The sequence below is a fragment of the Gobio gobio genome (assembly GCF_949357685.1).
Source record: "Gobio gobio genome assembly, chromosome: 25".
In the NCBI taxonomy this organism is placed as follows: domain Eukaryota; kingdom Metazoa; phylum Chordata; class Actinopteri; order Cypriniformes; family Gobionidae; genus Gobio; species Gobio gobio.
The window spans coordinates 18,700,614-18,710,862 of NC_137121.1; the positions used below are offsets into that span (position 1 = coordinate 18,700,614).

The window sequence follows — 10,249 nt, forward strand, 5'->3', positions numbered from 1 at the left end:
TGCAACACGCGAGGCCATAACGGAGAAATTAATTTTGTTCATTTGTAAGGACATGAGAGCAATCAGTGTTGTGGATGAGGCAGGCTTCAGGGAGTTCTGTCAAGCAATGGAACCGAGGTACTGCCTGAATAGATATTGCATGAATGAAGGATAAATGCACTGCTTCCACTGGTTTGATTATTTACCGTTTCATGTCAAGGAAAAGTTCCATGTTTACCACAGCACAGCTCGCTCGGAGCGTTCAATAATATGCTGTAAAACTTATATTAATATTTGTTTCAATCACTGAATGAAGCCTGCTATATTTAGGACAAGAGTCGCGACCTTAAATTGCTTGCACAAAACTCTTGATCAGCTCTCAAAATGTGTTTGTTCATTTAAACCATTATGCGCAGAGAGCGTGAGGGCGAGTGAGAGAGAGAGAGAGCGAGAGCGAGGGCGAGAGAGAGTGAGGTCTGCGGTCTTTAGCCATTAGTTGATTTACTTGTTTTTGTGTAGGTAATACGTTGTCAAATATGTTTAAACTTAAATAGACTACCTATATAAGTAGTTATGTGTCTTTGTATTCATTTGTCCTGTTATTGACGTAATGCGCGTCATTGATAAAATGCGCAACCAGATGTTCGAATAGTTCGAATATTCGTGCTTTTTTTTGAGGGAATATTTGAACGTCATTTTTGAGCAATTTTGACAGCCCTATTCTTCAGCAGGATTCTTTTTTAAGAAGACGTGCTGTCTTTCGGCTGAGGTCATCAAGTCTAACTAACAGTACAAAACACTAACTTATTTACATTTCAGGGGGAGGGATTATACAACAGGGGAGGAGACACTCTGAACAATACAATGCAAATGTTGTATAGGAAAAAGGGACACAACCCAAACATTCCTGTCATCAGTCCTGATTCAATCAGCATAACAGTGTCATTCAAATGCATAGATGCTAATCCAATCAGCCAAACGATATTGTGCTCTGACCTTGTTATGCTAAATGGTCAGGAAGTGCATAAAGACAAAATACTTGATGTCTCAAACACTTAAACTGCCTGACTTAATCTCCTTAGAATGTCCTCAAGTTTACCTCAAAATGTAAAACACAATATATGTTTTCAGTTATATTCTATTACATTGGAACCTAGATATAACAATTTATATATTTGTAATCTTACAATACCAAGCATATGACATTTTATTTACAGCATACAATCATGTTACAGACCACGTGAGCAGCGCGTTCCTGATCACAAAACTCACCCCTCCACTGTGAATAAATCACAATCCGAATGCACAAGTTTTAGGTTCCCTTTCATAGGTTCTCTCGACACTGCGAGACCATCGCTATGGGAACGCCTTCATTGTGACCAATGTCTGAAGCCCTTATATCATCACGCCAATTGATTGGCTAGTGACGCCTTGCGCCGCCTTAGAAATGCGTCATGTATGCTTATATGCACGCTAGGCGTCATATCGTCAGATTTCCTTCCTTCAGGAAGCTAATTTTCTGTTGCCCATTGGAAAGCGTTTTTTTTTTCGTGTTCACAGCTACCCTTTTCAGAGCAGTTTTACTCCTCTAAGCAGACACGATGAGCTGCAAGAGATGTATCGACAGGTTCATTGCAGGAGGAAACACAGTACAGGTGCGTACTATGCTTAAGCATGCTTAGACCACGCTTACTGTATCTACTGTTGACACTGCGATCGCCTGCGTCTGAAAATTTACGTTCGACTCGCCGCCTCTCTGTTTCTCCCGCCACTCCTTTCTCTCTCTTCCCCGGTCGCACCCGCCCATTGAACCGCGACAGCGACAGCTGTCTATTCGTCCATAACAAAACGCAGTCTACCCAGAAGCTCAAATCCGATTCTTCTATGATTAAGAGGCCGCTCGTCTAACCCCCCACTTCTCCGCTTATTCGGTTGCCGATGGACCGCACGAGATAGACGCTTGGGGTGACGTCGGCGAGCACATGGAGAGTGAGCAGACGGATTCCCCCTTTCTCTCACTCTCTCCTCCAGTCGCGTCCGCGCGTTCAAAACCACGACAGCAACGACCCTGTTTTATTTGTCCATGACGATATGCACTCGCGCTGTAGATAAGCTTGAGCTGGAATGGGACTGCGAGGCCGTGCAAAACCCGTCCCAGCCGAAGCTGGACGATTGATTTATTCACCAGTCGCGTCCCACCCAGTCCCGTTGGCTTCATTCTTCTTTCAAGACCACCACAAGGTTTCGAGGTCTTGCAAGCAGCCATTTCTGGCGCTCATTTCCGGCGCGCGTTACATAAAGTGGAGCGGATTTCGCCACTGTTTCTAAAAGGGCGGATTAGGCATTTAGCCTCCTTGTAGAGCGTTCGACTCCTATGCAGAAAGACCCAGGTTCGCGCCCCGTCTGGAGCGTGATGTGCAACCCGGAGAGATTACAACAACAACAGTTGTTCAATATAAATTTCTCCTTGTTTCCCTGTATGCCAGCTGTTGAAGGGACTCTCGCGGCCCATCTCGTGCCTACTTCGGTTTCATCATGGAAGCCACGCCCCCTGCTGCCTTCCAAATCGTATAGGATCATTAAAAGCCATGACTCCTGAGGCTGTAAGAAGCTCAGACAGGCTACTTACTTGGCACTGGTAGCTACTTAGCACCACCCGCGCTTTAGACAGGCCATGGTGGGAATGGTGTCAGTAGAGCACCACCTTTGGCTTATTCTCACTGACATCACAGAGAAAGACGAGTCTCATTGTTAGAGTGCCCCATTTCTATGACAGAAAGTCTATCTGGAGGGTCTGTGACTACTGTGGTAAAAGAGTCTGCGGTGTTTGCTAACTTATCCCACTTAGGTCCAGAGAGGTTGGACAGAACCACCTCCAGCTCATTCGCACTCATCCTCTCAGTGCTCCTGTGAAATACAGCGAGGCGAGCTATCTCCTATGGAACCCCCTCGCAGAGACTGGGTCCTAGGACTCGCCCACCAGTTCGACCAGCCTTAACTGTTCCACTGATAAGTATGTCAGGCGGTTTAAGGTTGGGCCCCATTGAAGGGCACCATCTCAGATACTCCACGTCCTAGCCTTCGGAGTTCAGACGAAAGCCCTGTCACGTTGCGTGGCCGGTTTATGATGCTGTTCAAAACCCCAATGCTGGGGGTCAGCCCAGCCAGGCAGTCGAACAGTTTTCCTTTATTAGAGGTCTCCGCCACACTTGTGCCTCGGGGCTCTATACAGGTACCTTATGACAGAGAGCTCATTAGCTCCACATGTGCTTCCGGTTTCCACAGACGCCAGAGGTTTTCTGTGGTTAGGAAATGTATTGGCGCCCACAGTATACTAGGTGCCAAAACGGAGCGGTTAATACTGCTAGCAGAGCGCTGGGCCACGTAGGGACGCCTGCCGAAGTCTTGCAAATGGTGTTATGTAACTATAAGCCACGACTAAACCATCCAATTCTGCAAGGCCCATTTCTTTCCAGCGGTGCTTTTCCCATGACGGTGCATCCTTGGGAGGCCCAGCGTGATGCGGGCACGATAGTCTCCTGCACACGTTCAGTCACTAAAGACTGTCTGAGTCATTTCAAGGCAGGTCGCTTAGTCCACGTTGGTCTTTGCCACAGACTGATGGTCCTTATGGCAACAACGTCCCCTGTAGTTCAGTCAGGCCTGCTCCACATGAGACCATTCTAATGATGGGCCAAGAGGTTCTTACCCCATCTGAAGGGGTATCACGTATTGTCGTGTCACCCCTCGCTGGCCCTCTCACATTGTGTTTCAGACCTGGTCAGTCTGTTAGCTGGCCCTCCATGGCAGGTTCCCCTCAGTCCAGACCTGCTGACTCAAGCTCAGGGTATGATCCGGCACTCCTGTCTGGACTTTTTTTGGAAGTTGTGGGTGTGGGCCCTGAGCAGGGCGCGTTAAGGTGTTTTGGTCTCTCGGCTAAAAGAGATTACAGATACTTTAACTCAAGAGCCCCCTCCACGAGGCATCTTATGCCTTTAAGTGGAAGTCGTTTACCTCCTGTGTAGACAATGTAATCTAGATCCAGCTCATTGCCCTATTGGTTCAATAGGCCTTTATCACAGAGGAATTGAATACCGGAAGTGCGCGTCGAAGCAGTGTGCTGATTCTTCCGGTTACGCATGTTTTCAATGTGCTGTGAACACCTAGCTGAACAAACGACAATTAAAATAAGCATCTGGAGGATGATTTAAAAATCCGGACATTTTCCGAGACAGGAGAAGAGATAAACTGATCATTACTGTGTACAGGATTTTTCAAACTCTGTTGAACTTGTAGTTTTTTAATCCGACATAAGCCGAGGGTCGTAAACATACGTGATTATTTCACCACACGGTGTCAGTGCACGTCTAAATAGTGTCCGCGATTAAGTGTGTGTGAGACCTGACGAATAAGATCTGAATGAACATTTTGATTTGTATTAATATTTTAGTCATTGTTCTGTCACTTTTCAGTGACAATCATTTCACTGTAGCCTACAGTATATGTAATTCACACATTTATGCCAAAATTCAGTCACGCTGTTAACGTATTACTGTTTAAGATTAATTAAATGCTTAACATTGTTTACTTTCTTTAAGGCAGTTACCGCGCATTCATTCATCTATTTATTACATGAAAATGAACCATGGTTTTTATTACAAATAAAATAAAACATGGTTATTGTAGTTTATCATGGTATTTGTAGTAAAACTAATACAAATGGTAGTCAATCCACGTAAAAACCAACATGGTTACTACATTCTTACTATAATAAAACCATGGTTAACTTTCGTAAGGGTGTTTATCAGTCAAATTAATTAAAAAATGTAACAACAGGTATGAAATATGATTAGTAAGAGAAACACTGTTAATGAGAAGACAATCACTGGACTGCGGCAGGTTAGAAATGTATTTATTATTCAGAATGCACATTTGGATGGGAACATTTCAGCAGGCTGACGATATGAGACGTAAACATCCGCAGTTTGGGAATGCATAGGCCTACAACACACAAACATACAACTTCATCCCACCATATCAGTCTCACCCATGCTCCCCTCTATTCTTTTAGTGTCAGGAAATGGTCAAATCTGAGGTAAGGATGTCATTATTTAGTATTAGAGCACGGGATCGCTGCAGTTACACCCGCGTTTTGATTGAGTCGCGATGGGACCGGAAGTAGAGGTGCACTGCTTCACTTACCGGAAATAGGAAGTGTGATAAAGGCCTATACTGGAGTTCTTAAAAAGTTGTTTTTCAGCAGGGACGGCTCCGACCATTCTGTTGGTCTATGTGGCAGCTATATCTGCAGAGCATATACAGATGGAGGTGCTTCTTTGACGTTACCTCCTGGTCTCCTGGTTTTCTGCAAGGGAAGAGACAGCTTAGGTTTTCCGCCCTGCCCGAGTTCCCTCACGGGATCTTCTGTCACACTAGAGGGACTAACAGGTGACTCTTTGAGCCACTACCAATAATAATAATAAGTACCAAAAAAAAAACTTTCAGTTATTTTAATAACTGTATTCAAATGTAAAAAAGTCTTCCTATCTGGTATGTGGTACCTGGGCTCCAAGACGTGGAGGAGATATTGGAAGCCCTCGTTTTCTGTAACGCTGAATGTCTTTACAGATAAAAAAGGCGATTGCGTCGGTTATTGCCTTGGAACGAGCAGAACTGTTAGGCAGCTGCGATTTGAAAAAAAGTTTTGATCGTTTGTTCACCCGGCGTCCCGCTAGCAGTAGCAGGTTCAGCTAAATCCGAGTGAGAGGAGGAAGAGGCCGACGTCTCCAAACTCACACCGTGTCGGCGCTTCAAGTGTGTTGTCAGATTCGTCGTGCTGCCTGTATATTTTATAGTGGCACGACATATTTTACAAATTGCATGGGTTTTTTATCAAGATTTCCAGCTTTCTTATAAAACCCAAAGTGTTTCCACACACTGGATTTGTAATTACTTGGTAGAGGATGTAACGTTAGCTGCTCTACCTCTGCCATGTTAATATGCTCTATGTGACTTTCTGGACACACCCCGGTCTCTGTAGTGTTGTGATAGGCTACGTCATATGTTCACGCAACAGTGAAGAGAGATGTGCTTGAGAAACCGTTTAGAGGGGAGAAAACAATCTAAAAATATTTTTCACTTTCTAAATAATGAAAGTATAGTATGTCTACTAATAATTATAAAGAAATAAATCTGGTTTTGCCAATGCAGATATGTTAGAAATGATGCATCGCGATACAAATGCCAATTTGTATCCGATGCACTTTTTAAACCGATGCATCGCATCGTTAAGTTTTTAAGCCGATGCACAGAGCGAATCAGGGAATCTTCCCATCCCTAATCTGTAGGCTTCCTCTATCAATGGACTTGTCACAGGGTTGGTTAAAGTCTTGTTGGGACCAAGGCCAGGTTATGTTCCCAAGGTCGCTTCGACGCCCTTTCATTCCCAGCCAGTGGTCTTGGAGGATTTTTCATCTCCTGGAGCATAGATTGGGAGCGTACGACCCCTTGGTCTTGCCCGGTGCGGGCGTTGAAGATCTATGTCAACCGTACATCCCAGTGTCTTAGATTGGAACAATTATTTACGTGTTTGGCATGTCTCATTGGGTGATTGAGGCCAGTCTGTGGTCTATGAGGCGCATGGTTTCACTTCGCCTCTAGGTGTCATGCTCATTCAATTAGAGGAAGGGCGTCGTCATAAGGCTCTTTTTAAAGAGACTATTATTTTGGAGGAAATTGGTGTTGCGGCAGGTTGGTCCTCTCTTAACACCTTGGTTTAATTCGTGAAGACGGCTCCTGGCTCCCAGGTTATCTGCTTGAGCGGACGCTTTCCATGGTCTCCCAGCTACTCTCAGATATGTAGAAGGCGTTATGGTATATCGTTCCCAACCGTCTCGCAGTGTCGAGAGAACCTATGAAAGGGAACATCTCGGTTATCTATTTAACCTTGGTTCCCTGAGTAGGGAACGAGACACTGCGATTCTTCTTCTTTAAAATCTGATGATATGACCCCTAGCATACTGATATGAAGCATACGTGACGTATTCTCGGGGCGGTGCTAAGCGTCACCGGCCAATCAATTGGCGTGATGGTATGAGGGCTTCAGACATTCCCCTACTCAGGGAACCAAGGTTACATATGTAACCGAGACGTTATGTTACTCTGTGTGTTCGCTCTGCGGCTGCTATGACACTTGTTCACACTGCAGTAAGAGTAAAGCTTTTCTGCAAAAAAAACTGGAAACCGAGGGTAACGCAGACATGACGCCATCAACAGGCGACTCCCTCACAGGTCCGGTTCCTTGGTTAAAATAGCAATTTCTCATGATTTACAAATAGTTGGAAACATTTAGGATATTGTAAGTCCTCAACTGAACAAAATATATAACACTGGCCTAGTGGTTTTTGGCATTATTTTACAGAAAATGTTTTACATAGTGCACCTTTTAAGCTGTTTTAACTGAAAGCTTATCTTAAAATATGTCAGTGCAATTGTTTTGTCTCAAGATACAACCATTAACGTGTTTTATTAAGGAATGTTTAATTTAATTATTAAGGCATGTTTAATGTTAAAGTTAAATGTCCTAATTAATATAAACCCTGTCTGTGAAACCAGGCATTTATGACTCATAAATTAGTATTTTTTGTGCATCAAAATAGATCATGTAGGTATAAATGATCATCATTGTGCATCATCCAGGCACACAGTGCAACACATGGTCAAAGAAAGAGCAGATGACAGAGAGTAATATCAATGTAGGTTGCAAAATGTTTATTAGGCCACTGATATGGTTGTGGATGTCAGTCACTGCCTGAGAGATAACACAGTTTTAAAGCTTCATAAGGTAAGGTAAAAGAAGAGCATAATAATAAATACATTAAATGATAATCTGTTCATAAGAATATTCTTTATCTGCCCTTCTATTGGAAATCAGTGTAATAATTCAGGTGTTCTGGAATATTTGGTTTCACAGTTTAAGTGGAGGAACCTTGAACCTTGTGATTTTAATTTGTCAATTTATTTTGTTTGTAAAACAATATTTTTTATAATATTTTTTAAATTTTGATTGGAAACAAGAAAAGACAGTGAAATTTTAACAACATTTTTCAACACTGTGAACAGTTCACAACCAGAGAACATGGAGAATGTTCAATAGTTTGGCTCATGAAAATAGAAAGTTAACACATCATCTTCACAGTATATATATATATATATGAGAGGGGGTCAATGGAGAAAGATGTAGATTAAGGATGATAATGAGTAGAGACTTGCGTCTCGAATGGTGATGCTAATTTCGTAAGAGACAGTTCAGGTGTTAATTTCCATTTGCTCATTTTTTTCCAGCCTTTTATATATATATACATAAAACCTAATTGTAAATAAAAATATACATAAAAATATAATGTATATTATATATCAAACACTTTTTGAAATGAATGTGTACTCAAATGTTATTATTTTATACTTGATGGCTACAGTACATTTCATTTTTATTCAGTCATTAAAATGGCACAGAATAATGCTTTTTCATAACCATGTAAAACCAACATGAATACAAAGAGTACATTTTAAGAACATTTTAAACTAGATGTTTCTTTTTTATTTATGGTGGACACTTTTATTTGTCATTGATCCAGGTGCTGTGAGTGTGCGTGTGCCCTCCACTATGAAAACAGCAGTGCGGTTGTGTGGAACCTCTGTTAGCATTAGCTCAGAGACAGTATGTCAAGAGACTGAACGTACTTCAGCTAATGGGACGACGACAGTCACAGGTGAGTAGAAGTCAGACCCACTGCATGTCTTTTAGCTGCTTGAAACCTACCTTTTTGTTAATTTGCAAGTCTATATCTTATCCTGGAATATAAACATGCAAATGTGACTATTTAAACTACATATTCTATGCATTCATTACATTCTCTGTATTCCTTTTAGCTCATTTGAATGAAAGCACATATGAAGAAAGATGGATCAAAGCCACTGCTGAAAGAGGTGCTGTGGACCTGAGAACCCAGAGCTGGTTTGAAACTCTCAGACTCAGTTAAAAACCTGCACAGAAGCACTGGGGACTAAAACCAGAACTGACAGAACCTAGTTACTGGTTATAACCCACTTCAGTGAAAGTTTATAGTGGATCTTGCATATATCTGTCCAAAAAGACAATGCAGTGGTGAATACATCTAAATTACATGTCTGAAACACGGTGTCATTTTAGAGGTGGGTAAGTCCTGCCTCAAAAGATCCAGTATGCAACCAAAGATGGTTGCACATCCTACCTTTTACAAGTGGTGGCTCCTGTTTTACACAAAATATACCAGATTAGATGTTATGTAGTACCTACACAATTGAAAACACTGTACAAAATAAATAAATAATTCTACTTGAAAGCATTTATTAATTTTCACAAAAGCTTCTGTACAAAATGTATATGCTGCGATTAAAAAGTCTGTAATATTTTTTTGTAAGACTGCATTTATTTGATCATTTTATGAAATATTACAATTGAATATATCTGTAAAATATCTCGTGTTAATAATAATTCCTGTGATGCAAAGCTGCATTTTCAGCATCCATTATTCCAGTCTTCAGTGTCACATGATCCTCCAGAAATCATTTTAATATGCTGATTTGCTACTCAAGAAACATTTTATCAATGTACAAAGCATTTGTTTTGCTTAATATTTTTGTAGAAACCGGAGAAACTTTTTTTTCTCCAAATTTTTTGATTAATAGAAATTGGCACTATTTGTAGAAATTATTAGTAGCATTTTTTTAGAAGTCTTTAGTAAATAAATAAAAATAAAAACGTTTTGACCGGTAGTTAATATCATTTGAATTAATTCGCAATTTTTAGAAACCAGTGCTTGTTCAACAAATGATGAACATATGCATTTTGTGTTGTTCATATTCGTGAGTGACGTTCTGTGTCAGGCTGTTTGCACTGGAACTGGTCACGGTCATTGCGGAGCTTTCAAAGGCAGCATTCTCTGGAAGTAGTACAGGTAAGCTCACTTTATACACCTCAACCTGGAGACAAAACAAATATTGAGAGTGCTTTTGGTGAATAACTGATTTAGTTATTCAATGAGTAAAATGAGATTCATTGAACACATATTTACACATTAACAGTGCTGGGTAGTAACTGATTACATGTAATCTGGAATAAGTACTTATATATTATGTTTTAAAATACTCATACTTTCTTATTAATTACATGTTATTCTCAGTAACCTACTACAATTTGTAGTAATCTACCCAGCACTGCTCATTAACG

The 10,249-nt window shown here is 41.3% G+C and overlaps 1 protein-coding gene across 1 annotated transcript in view; it reads left to right on the forward strand.

The window, feature by feature from the left end:
• The window catches only part of fam185a (family with sequence similarity 185 member A), a 30,373-nt gene extending 20,839 nt beyond the window's left edge, over window positions 1-9,534 (forward strand). Inside the window, exons 7-8 of the mRNA XM_079808998.1 lie at window positions 8,616-8,750; window positions 8,911-9,534. Coding sequence (XP_079665124.1) covers window positions 8,616-8,750; window positions 8,911-9,020 — 245 coding nt within the window. The 3' untranslated portion in view covers window positions 9,021-9,534. The remainder of the gene's footprint in view (window positions 1-8,615; window positions 8,751-8,910) is intronic.
• Window positions 9,535-10,249: the final 715 nt, after the last annotated feature.